The sequence below is a fragment of the Epinephelus lanceolatus genome, chromosome 12, assembly GCF_041903045.1.
Source record: "Epinephelus lanceolatus isolate andai-2023 chromosome 12, ASM4190304v1, whole genome shotgun sequence".
Lineage (NCBI taxonomy): Eukaryota > Metazoa > Chordata > Actinopteri > Perciformes > Serranidae > Epinephelus > Epinephelus lanceolatus.
Window position 1 is genome coordinate 1,523,676 of NC_135745.1, and position 20,492 is coordinate 1,544,167.

Below are 20,492 nucleotides of genomic sequence, written 5' to 3' on the forward strand. Positions count from 1 at the left end.
ATTAGAGATAAGGGATCATTTGTGTAACATGATTGATTAATATTGTTAAAAAATAACACAATGATGTCTGAGATTTTAATGTCTCAAGATATATTTCATCATTGCCTTTGTGGTCAGTATTATAAGTTACACTTGAGTTAAAAAGAAAAAGAGAGATATGATACTGTACAGTAATTGATTGATAATTAATTTTATTTCCTGCTATGGCGGATAGGTTTTTTTTTTTTTTGAGTTGCTGGATTTGCATTTTGGTGGGACAGCGTAGATTCCAACCAGGGTTCCTGTCTGAGGCGAGGCAGGGTAGAGAGGATCTGAAATTCTCCATCTTCATCGTCTTCCTGAAGATTCACGCCTGGAGCAGATAAGATCTAAGCTGCGCACAATACATACACATTCTACCCGGGTAGCACACATACACTGAATAAACTTGGACGTACATGGATACAAACTGAACACTTTGGACTGGACTTTGATGAACATTGATATTAGACAGCAATAAGCTGTAAAGGGACACTTTTGTTTGTTATTTTTATATTGGGAAATTGAATCTGAATTGTGATTCCACTTTTTGTTGATTGTGAAAATAAATATTCCTGTGTTTACCTTTACCACTAACTTATCCCTCGCTCCTTGAGTTGAACTTGAGAGTACAGTAGTCAATTTAGTGTTGTTCTTACTGGGTTACACATGCATGGCTTCGACTGACCCCAGTTCGGGAAACCGTAAATCAGCATTGTATTAGTTTGGTGCTGTATATAAATCAGCTGAGGAAACCTGCCCTCACCTTATTTAATACATCGCAAAACTAGCATTACTGCCTTGCAGTTGTGTGCCTCCACTAACCAGTCAAGTTGTATTTACAGTGCATCCATGTCTGTGAAAACATGGATGCTACACACACATCTTGCCCCCGGCAGCACAGATCTGTACAATCAGCACAGTTACAAAACAGACACCCAGGATTAGCATCATCAAATCAATATCTGACCAAATGTGTCCCCTTCTGTTCCTGAGATACGATGTTAGTAATGGCCAGAAAAGTGCTACACAACATTATGATGTCACAGTGAAGCTGATCTTTGACCTTTTGGATAGACAATCAATCAATCAATTTTTCAATCAGTTTTATTTATAAAGCCCAATAACACAGATAATAATTTGCCTCAGAGGGCTTTACAGCATACGACATCTCTCTATCCTTAGGACCCTCACAACAGACAAGGAAAAACTCCCCCAAAAAATCCCTTTAACTTTGCTGCAACAGTGAACTGATCAGATTTTGGTGGTCAAACTGTGACTTTGCATCTGTCTTATTTTTCATAAATGTAAAACTTCAAGAAGGCCTTGCAACAGTGTCCTCAAAGTTGGCAAAAACGTCCACTTTGATTTAAGAATTAACTCATTAGAATTTTGTGGTCTAAGGTCAAGATCACTGTGACCTTACAAAGCATGTTTTTAGCTGTAACTCAAGAATTTATACTGTACTTAAGCCAAATTTTCCCACATGTCGAATAGGATATAATGATGAGGTGATGACATTTTCTATCCAAAAGGTCAAAGGTCAACTTCACTGTGACACCATAATGTTCTGCAAAAACATACTCAATGTTTGAGTCAAGCATTTTAACAGGCTACTCTGTAATTAAAACAATTTGAGTCTGTGAACAAGCTGATTGGTCTGATAACATTTTAATGAAATGGAATCAGATCAAACAGGGTGTGTGTTTCCATGACTTCCCATGCAAACTGAGGCACCTGGAAACTTTCCAACCTGACCACTGCCAAAGAGCTACAGCTCTTTGCTGCAACTTTTTGTCACCGCCACCTGCTGCCACCTGATCTCTCCCACTTCCCAGGTGAGGCCTCTCAAACAAAGCTCTATTTAGTAAAAAAATGTTTTTCTTTATTTTTGTTTCGCCCAGAATTTCACAGTGGGTGTCTCGTCACAGACTCTGACCTTTGCCATCACCGTATGTTGGTTGGTGGTAATGTCAGAGATACTGCATGTGCCACACTGGTTTTCTTTTGTTTGTTTATTTGTTTGTTATGCTTTTTTTGCTTTGAATATTTTAATGTGTGTGTCTGTGTGGTTTGTATATAGCAGATGACCCAGAGCCTACTGGACACAAAGACAGACGCCTTTGTGGCATTACCTCCGGGTGAAATCAGACCTCCGTGCAAACTGATTGACAGAACACACCATGTCACTGAGAAAGTCACCCAGGTTAGTTGACATGACTTGGCACACTCATTTCTGTTCTGTTCCTGAACACATCCACGAACATTTGCCTCAGCTGTCTGTTTTGGGATATATCAATAGATGTCCCACTACACAGCCACATGCATCAGCTTCTTTGGGGAAGCCCACCACATTCTGACATTTGTATTTCCTCAAGCTGGAGGTCTCTTCTGAGTTGGTCATGCCTGGAAAACCTCAAAGAGAGGGAACCAAGAGTCAGTAAGACGAAAACTCTGTCTGTGTGTGGGTGTGTCTGTGTGTCACGTTTTTCTCCTCACTGACTTGGTCAATCCATGTGAAATTTGGCACAGAGGTAGAGGGTCATAAGAGGATGTGGATGAAGCAATATTACATCAACTGGCCAAAGGGGGGGCACTATAGCAACCGACTGAAATTGCAGACTTTGAACGGTCATATCTCATGCCCCGTATGTCGTAGAGACATGAAACTTCGCACAGAGATGCCTCTCCTCATGAGGAACAAATTTGCCTCAAGAACCCATAACTTCCGGTTATATAGATTTTCCACCATTTAGAAATTTTGGAAATACTTAAAATCGATCTCTTCCTAGGAAGTTTGACGGATCTGCATGAAACTCTGTGAACATAATCTACGGACCAATATCTAAAGTTCCCTCATGGCAAAAGTTGGAAAACTTATTAAAACTGAGCTTCTATAAGGCAATGAATATTGCGGAGGACGTGGCTCATCACATAAAGGTGTCAAACATCTCAAGGGTTTCACCGATCACCACGCAACTTTGTAGGCATATGACCACACATAATCTGAGGGGACCCCTCTATTATTGACCCAATCAAACAAAATGGGGGCGCTAGAGAGCTAATTTCTTATCTAGGCCTAACCGCCGTATCGATTTTTTGCCAAACTTGGTAGAAATGTAGAACAGGATGCCTCAAGGTGACTTGATAAATTTAACTCTAATTGGCAACTGGGTGGTGCTATAACAACAGAAAAATTCTTAAAAATGGCTAAAATGTGACCGATTGCTGTGGCTCCCCATGTGGCTGAATGTTTGTTTTCTTTTTCTAATTTTTGGAATGACTAAGTCATGGTATGGTATGCTGTACATAATCAGGGAAACTGTCATTGCATTGAGGATTGGCATAGGTAGAACGTGACAAAGCTACCAATGGGTATGGACCATAGGCGTTTCTAGACGATTTTTGGGGGTGCTGAAGCACCCCTAAATTGAATCCCAGCACCCCTAAATTTTTTTTTTTTTTTTTACTGTATGTCCCTTTTTAACAAGCTAGAAAAGTGTCAAAACCATACAGTCCTTGGTTGCAACGTAATATTTTAACAACAAAAATACAGCAGCAACCGTATGTATTTGTATTATATAATACAGACAAGAAGGAAAAAGGCAGAGACAAACATTGAAAAAGTCAATTACTGTCAATGTGTTAATGTTACATGTTGTGCATTGTATTTCAAATAAAAGTCCAAAAAATAAGTCCAAGGTCCATTTTTGGTATTTTTGGTACTTACTATAGGGGGCTGGTTTACTCCATTAGGGTTACAATATGTTTCTTTTATGATTCCAAACCATTCCTCTTTTGCTGTGGCTCAGCATTTAAATAACCTTTATCAGATTTGATGGTTTAGTCACAGACTTTCCCAAAAAGTGTTGTGCCTTTCTTTCACAAATGTGGGAATGAAATTGAGTTAAAATGTGGGTGCTCTGGGTGCTCAGCACCCCTAAACCTCTGATCCTAGAATCGCCCCTCGGACTATATATACTACTATACTATATATCTACTTGCATCTCCCTCTCTCTCTCTCTCTCCCCCATCTTCTCCACACACACATGCACACACCTCACCTCCTGATGTTTTCCTGTTTGGTCAGATACACAGGATACAGTCCATGGCAGTAACAGTCATGTTTACAACAACATTCACTATAGAAACTCAATAATATCTCACTGGAAACAAATCTAACATGTAAATAAAATAAATATTCCTCCTGACATCACAATACTGAGTGTAACGTTATCTAAGCATGGTGAACACGGACATCAGTATCAATCATTCATCCCTGCTCCACTGAGGTGAGTCACTGTCTGCAGGTTGGTTGCCTCAGGTGCATTTTCAGATTGAGTTTTAGACTACATACAGACAGCTTTCATTTTAGTTAGCCCCTTTGAGTGCTATGTGCTTGTGTAAACCACGATTGTAAACCATAATAGCGTGAATGAGAAACTGTGGACAGAGCAAATTGAAATATGGCTTTCTACATGCTGAACACATGTATTGATAAAGTATTGACTTTTTACTAGCAGAGGTTTTATTGCACTTACTTACAGTAACAAGTGTAGTTGTCGTCAAATACTTTTAATTTATTCTTCTCACGGTTTCATAGACATGATTTCAATCAAGATGTCTCCAGGCTGAGGGACTCCCTGCTACCCCACAATGAGATATTGACATCTCAGGAGCAGGTCAATGTTTTATTTAAGAAAACTAAGAAAAAGAAAGCTTCTGGCCCTGATGCCATTTGTGGTCACACTCTGTACCACTGTGCTGACCAACTTAATGTGATTTTCACCAAGCTTTTTCAAATGTGTGTTGACAGCTGTCGGCTGCCCACTATGTGGAAATCTTCTACGATAATTCCTCTTCCCAAGACTAAAAACCCTAGGGAACTGAATGACTTTAGACCTGTAGCACTCACGTCTATTGTAATGAAAAATCTTGAGAAAATTTTAAAAGATGAGGTGCTCTCCCGGGTGGAGGGCAAACTGGACCCACTTCAGTTTGCCTACCAAACAAGTAAGGGAGTAGAAGATGCCAAACTTTTTATTATGGACAAAGCTTTGAAAGCTTGGAAAAACCCAAAGTTTATGTCAAATGTTTATTCGCTGATTTCTCCTCAGCTTTTGCTGCAACCTCACATCCTTATTGAGAGGCTTGCTTCTTATTTTAATCTACCTCACCAGTTCTTGTCATTGATCTTAAACTTTTTAACAGACCACAACAGGTTCTAGTTAATGGTACCAGGTTTAACACATTGGTTTCAAACACAGGTTCTCCACAAGGTTGCGTCCTCTCACCATGGCTTTTTATTTTGTACACTGGCAGTTGCAGGTCTTGTAAAGAGGGCAGCTTTTTAGTGAAATTCTCAGATGAGACTGCACTCCTGTCACTCCTCCAGGGGGCAGAGTCAGATAATGGCTCGATTTCCTGCTTTTGTTAAACAGTGTGATAATCGTTTCCTTGATCTACATGTTTCAAAAACCAAGGAACTTGTAATTGATTTTAGAAAAAATAAGCCCATTCCCATTCATGGTGAAGTTGTTGAGATAATAATACAATTATTTGGGCACTGTGTTTGACTCCTGTCTCAGATTTGATGTAAACACTGAGTCAATTATTAACAGGGGTCAACAAAGAACCCACTTGATGCGGAAACTGAACTCCTTTCAAGTGTCAAAACCCATTTTGTGTACTGTGTACCTGTCGTATATTGAAAGCCTGTTAACTTTCTCCTTTGTGTGCTGGTTTAACGGTTTGTCAGTGAAAGACAAAAACTGTCTTAGCGGCATTGTCAAAGTATGTTCTAAAATTAGAAAAAATATTATTGTAAGAGTGCAGCTGACTGATTCAAACTCTATGTGGGAGAGACGGGTCCTCCAGAATGCAAAAAGTATCATCAACAGCAATGATGCTCTGTCCAAAGAATTCACACTTATGACATCAGTGTGGCGTTATCTGCCCCCACCCAGGAAGACAAACCGTTACTCCAGGTCGTTCATTCCCTCTGCCATTAAGCTGCTGAATGCAGAGTAGGTTTTTCTTTCTTTTTTTTGTGTTTATTTATATGTCTGATGTGCAATATACTTTGGCACTTTACCCTATTTAAGAGCAATATATTGGTGCACTATACTCATGCACTTACTGCACTTCTCTAGCTGTTTTTATTCCTTTATAATTCTGGTTTGTATTTCTTGTTTTACTTGTTGCATAACTCCAACTCCCCATCAGTCACTTATTGCGCTTCTCTGTTACTGATGTGTGGGAAGTATGTTTGCTCATGTGAAGTGGGTGATTGTAGAAACTGAATTGCCCTTCTGGGATAAATAAAGCTTTCGCTGACTCTGACGCTGACTCAACTAGAGTAATTTTGAAGTTTTACTCCCTTCAACTGCACCGCAGCCTCTCTGCTGTTGTCTGACTTCACTCTGTTGTGTTTGTGTGTCTGTGTGTGTGTCTGAGTGTCTGTGTGCTGTGAGAAGAAGGTCAGCCCTAACATGCATTGTTTTCAAAATGTTTGACTGTGACAGCTACTACTACTACTACTACTGTGTGTGCAACAGCCACAGCGTGTGCCCATACGTACTGCCCACGTGGATACTCAGCTGTCCAAAAAAAAGCATGAGCTTGCTGCTGATTGGTTACAAGATTCGAGACAGTCTGCGACACATTGCCCTCGATTGAACAGGTTGAATCCCTTGCAACTGCATAAGCTGACCTTAGCCAATATGCAACTGACCACTGCAGCTTTTCTCTGCAATGCCCTAAAACCGTTTCATTGCATCTGGAATCTTTGGTCTGAACTGGCCTTAAGAGTAGCTCATGTTCAAGATCCATGTATGGTTTTGGCATTGAAATAGGGCTTTTGGCATGAATCTGGCCATATTTATGTTATTTTTGGTCTGCGTTTAAATGCTTATACTATTAAAATCAAGTAAAGTATCAGGTGGGCAAAGATTATTAAGTGATAATTCAACAGGAAGTTCTGTTGGCAAACTTAAACTCTTTGTCAGTTACCTACAGTTCAGCAGTGTTGCTGCCCCACAGCACATATGTGAATACTGTAGCACTCATCAGTCAAACACAGAGGTAAAAAACCTGAATGCTTGGGTGGAGAAAAATAGCAAACATTGTGGGGCTACAGAGTAGCCTCATACAGCTGTAAATAATGACTGAAGAGCAGATAAACACACTAACCAATCTTTTTGTCTCTTTCATGGAGGTGCTGTCTCTGGGTGCTGATGTGTTACCCGAGTATAAACTACAGACTCCCAGGATCCAGAAGTGGACCATCCTTCACTACAGTCCATTCAAAGCTGTTTGGGACTGGGTCATTTTGCTCTTAGTTATTTATACAGCCATATTCACTCCTTATTCTGCTGCATTTCTACTGAGGTTTGTGGAAATTTCACAACACTGCTCACCTGACCTGCATGAGTTAATTACAAAGATAGGTTAAGTCATTGTGCAAAGTGCAGGAAAGCAACACACAAATATTCCCAGTACATTGTTTAGCTGTGGACAGGGTTCATGTCATATAGTAACAGCGTGCTGCTACTGAAGGAAATGTTCAGGACAGCACTTTCAGTTTAGTGTCAAACTTGAGTGTGATCTGTGTGTAATTCCAAGTCTCTTAAATTGCATCCATATTTCCTTCACTTGCATCTTTTCCTTATGTATTGGTCCTTCCCACCACGGATACATGGAGAGACACAAGGAAACTGTGAGGAGACAGGAAACGAGGAAATACGTTTTTAGAGGACATAGGCACCCTAACCTCAAAAGCGTCCGTTTCTGATGACAGAGCCTGTACATGTGCATTGTGCTAATACTAATAAAGGCACGCAGTTGTCAGTGGCAGAACAGCAGTGTTTTCTCTTGGTTTAACAGCTGCACATAAACAACAACAACCTGTCTTCTGTGTAGTCTATTGTGTACTGCTCAGAGGCAGAGAATACGTTTATATAGTTAATTCATTTCTTGCATCTGTATCACTTCTATTCTGATTGTGAATTCATTATTTAATTATCAAGAATATGATTATTGTGTCTTTTGAACACTTGGTGAGATGTTTCAGGGAAATTATATATATATTAATTCAATTAACTAAACCTCTTTGAATCTTAGTTGAATAGCCCTGATATGGATGGTGAATCAGAAAACAAATAAAAAATTTGGAGTGATACAGAGTTTAATTTCTTATCTGTCTTCACTCCTTTATAAAACTATAGAAGTCCAATCAGTAACTGAAGTCCAATAACGGGGCGTGTCATTCAGTAAAATACTTCCTTAAAGGCTGCTCTTGTGTATCTTTGCTTATTGCTCCTCTCTCCTCAGAGGACAAAAAAGAGCTTCAGGACAATCTTTAAGATGGAGCACGAGAATGATTTCCAGTTTAAGTAAGGAATTATCAAATAAGAGATTTGACATGCACCTACAGTATCCTGTCAGCTACTGCTACCTGGATTTATACAGAGAATTCCAGACCTTTCCTCTAGTACCATCCTCGGGTCAAAATGTGAACTTAGAAAATCTAATTTACTCTGCAGATTGAAGGTGTTATTAGCCCAGATTCTTTCCTCTCTCTTCCTCTTCCTCTAAGGTTAGAGAATCTACTGCAAAAGTGTTTTAATATAGAAGAAGAAAGTATACATATGCTGATACTGGGGGCACGTCTGAAATTGTGTCTTAAGTTCTGTGTTATCCTGGGTATCGCTGTTTTGATTTCAATGTTGTGGTCTAATGACCTGGGGGGTATTCCATCAAGCAGGCTAAAGGCAAATCCAGGCTTAAATGGCCAAGTCTGGCTAATGTGACCCAGAGTTCTGCTCCATCAAAGTGGCTAAGATTAGCCTCACATCAGCAACCATGGAAACCATGGTTCTGGCTAAGCCTGATACATCGAGCTAAACTCCGATTTCCGTTCCATCAGCCTGAGCCACAACTCCATTCAATCAAGGTGGTTAACCTGAATCCCAGCCTAGTAAACATGTTAACTTGTGCTGCTGGCCAATCCTGGTCCGTAGCAGGATTAAGGTGAGGATTAGCTCCATCTTTGATCAAAAAATGTTCAATGGACAAGAACAGACACCTAAAAGACAGTTCCGCCTGTGCTTTTACACACTCACAGCTGTCATGTAATGATAAAATAATATGTAGATCATAAAATATATAAAATAATTAATCAAAAAACATTAACTATTAAAAAACAAATTAAAATGTAATAAAAATAAGATAATTAAAAAACACTTACAACAATAAAGCCAAAATCAAACTAATAAAAACAAAACTAGAATAAAATGAAACTGAGGCATTAAAAAAGATTGTACATGAATATGTGATTGCCCTCCTATCCTCACCCCACTCTGTTTCTAATTGGCTAGAAAATTCACAGCCAATTAAGGTCAACTGACAATGGCCATAGAAGGAGTGCATCCAAGAGAAGGAGAAGGACACACCCAGAGAGACACAGAGACAGAGCAAGAAAGAGTAAATTAGGAAAAAATGGCATGTGCCTTCATTGAGGATCCTGTTGATGAGGAGGCCCACATTGTGAAGAGGGCCTTCCAACCACCACCAGCCCCAAGGGTCTTCCAGTACAGGACCAACCCATTGATATAGACGGACTCCTATCTGTGGGAGAGGTACCGGTTCAGTAGGCAAAACATAGTGTATCTATGCAGTTTACTGGAGCCACACATTATAAAGGTCACATGTCACCGCCAGTCTCTGACCACTGTGCAGTCAGTCTCTATTGCACTGAGGTTCTTTGCTAGCGGTACATTCCTGTATAGTGTTGGTGATGCTGAAAGGCTAAGTAAGGCAACTGTTTGCAGAGAGGTAAAAATGGTGTATTTTCTATTCATTTTGATTATTTGTAGTATCATCATACATCATGCGTTGGGCTTGAGATGATCACATTAACATATGGTTATCTTTTATATTTATGAATTAACCATGATACAAAGCAACCACATTAAAATGGGACACACACCATTGTGGTTTTTCTGTTCCTCATCCTATAGCACATTCCATACATTTAAGGGGATTTTCCTTATTTTGATATAATAAGGGAAAGAGCTTACAACTGACTCCAAAATGATGAGGAATAGATAATTGATTCACCATCACCTGCATTCACTTAAACGGTTTCCTCATCTCCACTGAATGGATGGATTTGCTAAATGTCATTTTCTACAGTCAATAGATAAATGTCATGTGATTATTTCCTATAAACTGATCATTTCGGAAATGTCATAATCTACAATCAATTATGTGATAAATGCGTTGATTCACATAAAATAGTTTGATTAAATGCATCATCTGAACTTTACATAGGAATCTGTAGATAAATGTGATAAATAGTCTATCACTAATATTAATTTACACATTTGGTGAATTTCATTAGGTATACTTGAATTGTTAGATTTAATAGATGTTCTTATCTACATATATTTTGTCCCTTTGATGCAGGATTTATATAACATGATATTATGCTGAAATGCTGAATTTTCTTTGTCAGTTACGCAACCTGGGTGTCATTTTTGACTCTGAGCTTAGTTTTATTCCACACATAAAAATGTAACAAAGATAGGTTTTTATCATCTTAAGAATATAGCCAGAGTCTGCCCTTTTCTCTCTCAGGCTAACACGGAGGTGCTGATGCATGCTTTTATCTCTTGTTGTTTAGATTATTGTAATGCCCTGCTCTCTGGTCTTCCCAAAAAGACCATCTCTAATCTGCAGCTACTCCAAAACTCAGCCACACGAGTGCTGACGAAGACCAGAGGGCGGGTGCACATTACCCCGGTTTTAAGATCACTGCATTGGCTCCCCGTGTGTTTCAGGGCGGGGTTTCAATATGTATGTACTATTTTTGTTGTATGTTTTTATTTTGTGAAGCACTTTGTGTTGCATTTTTAATGTATGAAAAGTGCTATATAAATAAAGTTTGATTTGATTTGATTTGGTCTGTCGGCAATATTCTGCCACACCACCTCCCTTGCTTCATTAATTGCTGCAGTATTGCCTTTATTCGTAATTATGTCCTTATAGTCCTCATACACTTCCATAAGGAGTGTTTGCGCCGCCGCAGAAAAAGCTTCTACTCGCTCCTTTCCTTTGCTATTTGACATTTTGCAACATTTTCGGCACTCGACTAGTGTGGGCTTTTTTTTTCCCTGGGCACGGGCATGAGTTGAGGCTTAACAGGTGAGGCTTGAATTAGCATCACTTGGAGCCAGCTGATTTCACTTGATGGAACGGGCTGGCGCTAGATTGGGAGTTGGCGTTAAGTCAAGCTTCAAGATTACACCTAAGTCTGGATATTCTTAGCTACGTTGATGGACTACCCCCCTGTTCTGTGGCTGTCATGTTTTTTCAGTGGATGTTTAATTCTCTTGTAGAGAAACCCATTTCTAAATGTACTGATGTATTTCCTTTTAGTGACCAAGAGGAAGCAGCCATGCAGACCTGTGGTTACTCCTGTTCCCCCCTCGATGTGGTGGATTTTATAGTAGACATCATGTTCATTGTTGACATAATCATCAACTTCAGAACCACATATGTGAACTCCAATGATGAGGTAAACTGATATAATAGCCTTGCTAACTAACTGATCTATTGACTTACCTTCTGTGTGAATGAATGACTGACAGAGTGACCAATGAACAAATTATTGCCTCACTGGCTCATTTATAGAGAGGATTAGTAGTTTCAAAGTCAAACAAATGACCTGCTCATCAAAGTACTGTCAGCTGTCTCATCATCATCCCCACACTCCTATGTATGTATGTATATTTGTATATGTGTATATGTGTATGTATGTATATATATATATATATATATACAGTACAGGCCAAAAGTTTGGACACACCTTCTCATTCAATGCGTTTTCTTTATTTTCATGACTATTTACATTGTAGATTCTCACTGAAGGCATCAAAACTATGAATGAACACATGTGGAGTTATGTACTTAACAAAAAAAGGTGAAATAACTGAAAACATGTTTTATATTCTAGTTTCTTCAAAATAGCCACCCTTTGCTCTGATTACTGCTTTGCACACTCTTGGCATTCTCTCCATGAGCTTCAAGAGGTAGTCACCTGAAATGGTTTCCACTTCACAGGTGTGCCTTATCAGGGTTAATTAGTGGAATTTCTTGCTTTATCAATGGGGTTGGGACCATCAGTTGTGTTGTGCAGAAGTCAGGTTAATACACAGCCGACAGCCCTATTGGACAACTGTTAAAATTCATATTATGGCAAGAACCAATCAGCTAACTAAAGAAAAACGAGTGGCCATCATTACTTTAAGAAATGAAGGTCAGTCAGTCCGGAAAATTGCAATTGCTTTAAATGTGTCCCCAAGTGGAGTCGCAAAAACCATCAAGCGCTACAGCGAAACTGGCACACATGAGGACCGACCCAGGAAAGGAAGACCAAGAGTCACCTCTGCTTCTGAGGATAAGTTCATCCGAGTCACCAGCCTCAGAAATTGCAAGTTAACAGCAGCTCAGATCAGAGACCAGATGAATGCCACACAGAGTTCTAGCAGCAGACCCATCTCTAGAACAACTGTTAAGAGGAGACTGCGCCAATCAGGCCTTCATGGTCAAATAGCTGCTAGGAAACCACTGCTAAGGAGAGGCAACAAGCAGAAGAGATTTGTTTGGGCCAAGAAACACAAGGAAAGGACATTGGACCAGTGGAAATCTGTGCTTTGGTCTGATGAGTCCAAATTTGAGATAATTGGTTCCAACCGCCGTGTCTTTGTGAGACGCAGAAAAGGTGAACGGATGGATTCCACATGCCTGGTTCCCACTGTGAAGCATGGAGGAGGAGGTGTGATGGTGTGGGGGTGTTTTGCTGGTGACACTGTTGGGGATTTATTCAAAATTGAAGGCACACTGAACCAGTATGGCTACCACAGCATCCTGCAGCGACATGCCATCCCATCCGGTTTGCGTTTAGTTGGACGATCATTTATTTTTCAACAGGACAATGACCAAACACACCTCCAGTCTGTGTAAGGGCTATTTGACCAAGAAGGAGAGTGATGGAGTGCTGCGGCAGATGACCTGGCCTCCACATTCACCGGACCTGAACCCAATCGAGATGGTTTGGGGTGAGCTGGACCGCAGAGTGAAGGCAAAGGGGCCAGCAAGTGCTAAACATCTCTGGGAACTCCTTCAAGACTGTTGGAAAACCATTTCAGGTGACTACCTCTTGAAGCTCATGGAGAGAATGCCAAGAGTGTGCAAAGCAGTAATCAGAGCAAAGGGTGGCTATTTTGAAGAAACTAGAATATAAAACATGTTTTCAGTTATTTCACCTTTTTTTGTTAAGTACATAACTCCACATGTGTTCATTCATAGTTCTGATGCCTTCAGTGAGAATCTACAATGTAAATAGTCATGAAAATAAAGAAAACGCATTGAATGTGAAGGTGTGTCCAAACTTTTGGCCTGTACTGTATATGTGTGTGTGTGTGTACATATAAACTAAGCACAAGAAGTAAGGATTAGTGATTGGTAGATTATTTTTTGTTGTAACAGTGCTTCTTGGCAATAAATCTTATACCCTTGGAAAGCCTGTTTATTTCCCTTTTACATGGTGCCACATTTGTAAGGAACATGCATTTGTGGAATGAGCAGCAGAGCTGAGTATGTGGGTTGCGCCCATGAAAAATCTTAATCTTCTCTGCCAGTGCCAAACAGCTTTTGTTTACTGTTGCTATTGACTCTTGTTTTGAGCTTCTGGTTCCCCCAGGTGGCACCTGATTGTCAGCACCTGTGAGCATGGGCCCTGCTACAATGGTCAGTTGGTATCTGCTCCAAGAATCGGCATGCAACATTTGACTGATCTGGATAGGGCCTGTGTGACAGGGCAACTTCAAGCTGGTGTTGTGCCAAGTTGCGGCATTATTTGGAGTGAGCCCTCTGTAAACTGAAGGGCAAGTTCCATGTAACAGCAACCAGTGGCAATCCCATATCTTCACAGTCTGGGACCGAACTCTGTCCTCCAAGATGACAACGCGCCCCCCCACAGAGCAGGATTTATCAAAAAAAAACTCCAGAATTTGGGAGTGGAGAGGATGGAATGGCCTGCCAGCAGTCCTGACCTGAGCCCCATTGAACACTTATGGGATCAGCTTGGGTGTGCTGTTCATGCCAGAGTGACCAACACAACCACGTTAGCTGACAGTTGCTTGTTGAAGAATGGGATGCCATTCTACAGCAGTGTGTGACCAGGCTGGTGACCAGCATGAGGAGGAGGTGCCAGGCTGTTGTGGCTGTGTCTGCTTTTTCCGCATGCTACTGAGGCTCCTGTTTGTTAAATGAATAAATTCTTAAATTGCCAATATGTCATGTTTCTTCAGACTTCAATCATCCAATCCACCAAACAACACCAAACAAGAGTCAACAGCAAAAAAACAAACAAACAAAAAAATCAGCAATACTCAGCTCTGCTGCAATACTCAGCTCTGCTGCTCATCCCACAAATACATGTTTCTTAGGTTGCACCATTTAAAAGGAAAATGAACAGGCTTTCCAAGGGTACAAGATTTATTGCCAAGAAGCATTGTTACAACAAAGAAAAAAATCTACCAAACACAAATTTCTTAAGAAAAGAAATTATGAATATATAGGTGAATGGTCCCCACTCTCAATTGACAAGGTTATGGAATTCTTAGTCAAATCTACGCTTTCTCTGTGAAAGTGGTTATTTAAATGTGATGACACACGTGGCCTACTGCTTGTGCTCTGTTGTCTCCTCAGGTAGTGAGCCAGTCTTCTCGGATAGCTGTCCACTACTTCAAAGGGTGGTTCCTCATTGATATGGTGGCAGCCATTCCTTTTGATCTCCTCATCTACCGCTCAGGAGAGGAGGTGGTTAGAGGAGGTGCAGAAGGAGAGGTAGGGCGGGGGAAAGAAGAGGATAGATGAGGGTGTGGTGAGAAATTGAGGTTTTTGTAAAAAGTGGGATAGTAGGGAGGAGAGACTATTGGGATTGCAGGGAAAGGGGAGCATGAGAGAAAGAAAAGAACACTTGGAAGCCACTGACTTAACAACAGTCTTATTTATTAGGGCCCACGCACAAAAGTGCCAGGGCCCAAAGGTCACTGCGCCCGGATGGCCTCCCATCATGAACCCCAGATGTGCGGGAATGCACGAGGGCCAGTTCATCACTGCTTGCCGCTCTGGAAAATTCTTCAGTATAGTTGCATTTTTAAGGGAACTGGGATGCTTGGAATCTGACAACATTTGGCATTAATTAGAGGAGTGGCAAAATTGTGAAGTTCTGCAGTTACAGGTAAATAAGAATAAAGGCAAATGTGTGGATTTAAGCAACAATGTGCTGAAATATGAACTGAAATAATTAATTTTATGTGGTAAGGCCAACTTAATTTTAACCAGATATTTAGTAAGATTATATCAATTTCACCCAGATATTAAGAAAACATAAATCAATGTCCTCCAGATATTTATTAAATCAAAATTAAATTTTTCGATTTACTAAATATTCCCATTACCCCATCCAACTCAGGTATGTTATAGTCTGTGATAGTAATTCATTCATGTTGCTTTTACCATTTTTTCCTTGCTAAAGGCTTTTTTGGGGGGAGTTCCTCCCTACATGTAGTGAGGGTCCAAGGACCGAGAGATGTTGTATGCTGTAAAGCCCTTGATGCAAATTGTGATTTGTGATATTGGGCTTTATAAATATAAATGAAAACTGAAATTAAATTCTAAACAATGCTGTAGCGGATGTTAATTTATATACTGTACTAACATACTACATCCCAGATACTTTTAGCCTCTGAACACATTTTGATGGTACAATAAGCTGAAAGTATAGTAACTAGGGGCTGGTACAAGGCAAGTCTGAGCCGGCCCTAACTGTAAGCTTTATCAAAGGGGAAAGTCTTAAGTCTAGTCTTAAATGTGGAGACGGTGTCTGCCTCCCGGACCGCAACAGGAAGATGATTCCACAGGATAGGAACCTGATAGCTGAAGGCCCTGGCTCCTGATCTACTTTTGGTAACTTTAGGGACCACGCGTAACCCTGCATTCTCAGAGCGCAGTGTTCTAGTGGGATTATAGGGCACTATGAGCTCTCTAAGATATGATGGAGCCTGACCATTTAGAGCTTTATAAGTTAACAGTAGGATTTTAAATTCAACTCTGGATTTTACAGGGAGCCAGTGCAGAGAAGCTAAAAGCTATCTGTTACCTACTTTTTTAATGTTTTTAAAGTAATTTACTATTATGCTGCAGCCTTTCCTCCTGCTCTCTGTTGCCCCTTTTCTACCAACATGGAGCCAGTACACCTAATTGAGAACTGTTCTGAGCATTTTGACTAAAAATAAATTGGTTCAGAACCTGAAAAAGTTTATCCTCAGCTGGAACCAAAAAGTAGCAGGTTTTCCTTCATACATAGATGCCACATTGACTGTGTCAGCCCCTTGCAGCGATGCGTCTGCAGCGCTGCCATATTGAAAAGGTCAGACTTGCCTGTAAACAAATGCAAGCAAATGTGGGAGCTGCTGTCTTTCTTGATAAAAACCTATAATGTCTTGTTTTGTTTGTTTGTTTGTTTGTTTGTTTTTTTTTTCAACTGATTGCAATGAGTGTTTTTTATATACAAGGGTTTATAATCTACATGCAGTGGAAAAAATAAACGTTTGTTAGTAGTTAAATAGAATCTGGATAATTATGCTATTATCACTACTGGACACTCAGTAGAGAAGTGCGCAGGGCTGCCAAGTTTCAGAAAATGACAAGAGTGAGACTTTAGTGTCATGATGCGTTCGGAAAAAATTTGGCCTTTTTTAACATCGATTTGGCCTGTTTTAACGTCGATTTTTACCTTAAGACTGATGTCCTCACCTCCATGCCAGCGACTCTCCCTGCACTGTGGCCTCTTAATGCTAGTCTTAATTAACCAGAAATCCTCATCCTCTGTCTCTGTGTTCTCAATTTGTATCTCTTCTACATCTTCGTTCTCACTGTCCTCAATCTCTTCTGATCTGTCTTGATCTTCTGTCTCTTCTGTGCCCTCTGCACTCTCATTTTCAGGGGGTGCATAAGGGGGGGTTGTCACTGGCACTGCCCAGAATGACAGCAGATCTCTCTGCTGTCTCTTCCTCTTACCTAGCATCTTTCAAAAGATAGCTACATGTTACTGTTTGATTGAATACTGTTTTACAGTGGTTCTCAAAGTGGATTCCAGGGACTCTGTGGGTTCCTTTAGGGGGGTCTAAATTGACCCTTACAAGGTCTGTAACTCTGACAGTGTACAAATGGAACCAAATGGACCCAAGTGGGTCCATTTGGTTCCATTTGTACACTGTCAGAGTTAAGGACAGACCTTGAAATTTAGAATTTTGAGAAACACTGCTTTAGGGGGGTCTAAATTGATATTTACAAGTCTGTAACTCTGACACACACACATTGAGACTAACGTTAGAGTCTCTTTTTCAAGTGTGAACTGGCCAAGAGAAGACGCAAATAAATGTTACACAGCTCTGCAACAAATACAGGACAATGATAGACTTATAGCAGCCTTAAAACAGTACATATTAACTAGGAAACTCAAGGAGAAACAGCGAATCAACAGTTAACAAAATTGGGTAGTTACCTACCGTCCATCTTCTAGCAAGCAGGAGAACGTCGAGTGGGTTTTAAATGTCGGCGCTGTTGTGTGTGAAAGATAGTTAGAGACGCCAAGACCCGCCTTACGTTGCTTCTGATTGGTTTATATTGCGTGGTGCCTTTCGTGGTTGGTTAGATTTAGGCACAAAGGACTGATGGATTGGTCTGGGATTGGTTATCTCAGTCAGTCAATCAGAGTTACTCGAACTACAGCAAGCCGCGAGGACCAAAGTTTATTATCATGAAAAAAATAAATATAGAGTATTGAATGGGGAAATATAAGCGTGAGAAATGTCAAGTGTGGCGTGTGGTGTGAGAATGGGTCAAATTGCGTGCTCTGAGTGCGTGTTAGGTATACATGAACTTTGTTACTTATGAGGTGTAAAATATGTCATGAGGAATTATAAATACTCACATTTGTCAGGCAAAAAATAAAACAAGCTAGGCTAATAGTGAAATGTTACTGTTAATGTCATAGTCCCACCTACTCACAACAGGAAGCTGGCCTTTTGTGACAAAGATGATCTGTTTTACATTAAATGTACATGGTGTGGTCTACAGATGATGTACGGCAACATAATATAATTGCTGCTCTCTGTCTCTTCCTCCTAACAGACCACCACACTGATCGGCTTACTGAAGACAGCCCGGCTACTGCGATTGGTTCGTGTCGCCAGGAAGTTGGACCGTTACTCAGAGTATGGTGCAGCTGTCCTCTTCCTCCTCATGTGCACCTTTGCCCTCATCGCTCACTGGCTGGCCTGCATCTGGTATTTAACTCTAATTTGTCCTGCAGTATTAACTCAACGCCACACTTGCTAGCTAGCTGTGTTGATTAAAATAGAAGCGGAGTTCCCTACAGGTCTTTCTGGGCACAGCAGTGAAGAACATATGTGACATAAGACATGGGTGACATAAGAACCAGATATCAATTTAATCATTGTTACAGTATATATGAAATATATATATGAAATGTACATTGGTAAAGAATATAAAACTAAAATGCATAAGTTTTATACAAAGATTAAGACATGGTGTGTGAAAAAAGAAAAACTGGGATGATGTGAGATGTGAGAAAGGATAAAAAAATAACAACAACAATAATAATAATACATGTAATGATTTACATAATAATAAAAGTTATGTATAGATAAACAACATAGATATGCAAAAGAATAAACAAAAATAACCTTTTTAAGTATTTCCTAAAGCAGACTAATTGTATGCACATATTTTCTATTACTGATAGACAGTGTAAGAGACTCAATGTCATTTTCAAAGTAAGTCATGAATAATTCAACAGATGGGAGTGATTTAGAACATTTTGTCTTAAAAATAAGAAGTTAAAAGTCAGTTGTATTTTCTGGCTTTTGTTTTTACGATATAGAATTATATGATTGCCATTTGACTTCACTGTATGGTTTGTTGGAGTTGCAGTTTTCTCTGGAATGCTTTGTATGTGAACATTGATAAAATCAATACGTTATTGTGATTTCATCAGACTAAAAAATCTTGTTGACATCTAAAAATGAGATGTCAGAGCTGGTGGTATATTTAGTTTGTAAAAAAATAAGATAAAAAATGAATGTGTACGGAGGAAGCCATGTTGTTTGCCGCTGAATACCAGGAATACAATTCCACTAAGAAAGTTCCACACGGATTTTCCAGGAGTGCAGTAATTTGATTTTACTGTAAAAACATTTTTATATGTTCATTATAGCTTTTAAAAATCAGAATTAACAAAAAACAAAAGGTTTATAGATTTTTTTTTTAACTCTCGCCTTCTGAATGTCTTTTCATCAGCTGTAGATTTCAATTAGGAAAAATATTTATTACAGCTTTATATTTTTTATATGTAATAGAAAAGGTCTGAGCAAGTATTTATTGAGTCTGGTTATGTATTCTTTATTATACAATAGTTTTGTGTGGGTACAAAATGTGGACTAAACAGAATTTTGCTGTTGTAAAAACCTGTTTTTATGGTCATTTTGTTACATCATAGTTACATGACAAGTTTTAACTGTAGGTCAAATATCGTAGGCTTCCAAATACTCTTTTTTATAAATGACACCATGAAAGAATTGTTACTGAAAAATAAATATTTCAAGCTTATTTTCAGGCAGAGGTGTGTCAGGCAGTGTTGAAGATGCTGCTTCCCATCGCAGTGTGTATAAGAGGCGCATTTTACATGTCTTCTTACCGCAGGTATGCCATAGGTAATGTGGAGCGGTCGACCTCGGCTGGAATTGGCTGGTTGGATAATCTGGGTGAGCAGCTAGGGAAGCTGTACAATGACTCCATCATCGGGTCAGGTCCTTCCATCAGAGATAAATATGTCACAGCTTTGTACTTCACCTTCAGTAGTCTGACCAGTGTAGGCTTCGGGAATGTCTCCCCAAACACCAACTCTGAAAAGATCTTCTCCATCTGCGTCATGCTTATTGGAGGTGAGTTCCACAAAAAACAAAAACAAACAAACAGAATAAGAAATTGAAAAAAAGGACTTCTTGGCCACATCAGGAAAACTAGCTAAAGTAACAGCAATTTGGTTTGAAACTAGAGAAAAACTAGAGATAAATTGCGGGTGTAAATGTTACATGCTAAATAGCTGACACTAGACTGCAATGCTTGCTTCAAATGTTGTTTAATACCATTAATGTAAGAATGATGTAGAAAATTTAAAAAAAAAAATTCAAAAGCTTACGCTATACTGCAATGCTGGCATAAACGTATAAGAAGAAGATAAAGCCATAGGAATAGCTACAAAAGTTCAAAGGGGTCAAATAAGTATGAATGTCACTAAAAAGTTCAATGATACCAAT

At 39.7% G+C, this 20,492-nt stretch overlaps 1 protein-coding gene across 1 annotated transcript in view; it reads left to right on the top strand.

The window, feature by feature from the left end:
• LOC117271561 (voltage-gated inwardly rectifying potassium channel KCNH6-like) overlaps positions 1–20,492 on the top strand; it is a 414,055-nt gene that overhangs the window by 250,426 nt on the left and 143,137 nt on the right. Inside the window, exons 7-12 of the mRNA XM_078172846.1 lie at positions 2,102–2,224; positions 7,235–7,407; positions 11,458–11,596; positions 14,794–14,931; positions 18,286–18,440; positions 19,876–20,117. Coding sequence (XP_078028972.1) covers positions 2,102–2,224; positions 7,235–7,407; positions 11,458–11,596; positions 14,794–14,931; positions 18,286–18,440; positions 19,876–20,117 — 970 coding nt within the window. The remainder of the gene's footprint in view (positions 1–2,101; positions 2,225–7,234; positions 7,408–11,457; positions 11,597–14,793; positions 14,932–18,285; positions 18,441–19,875; positions 20,118–20,492) is intronic.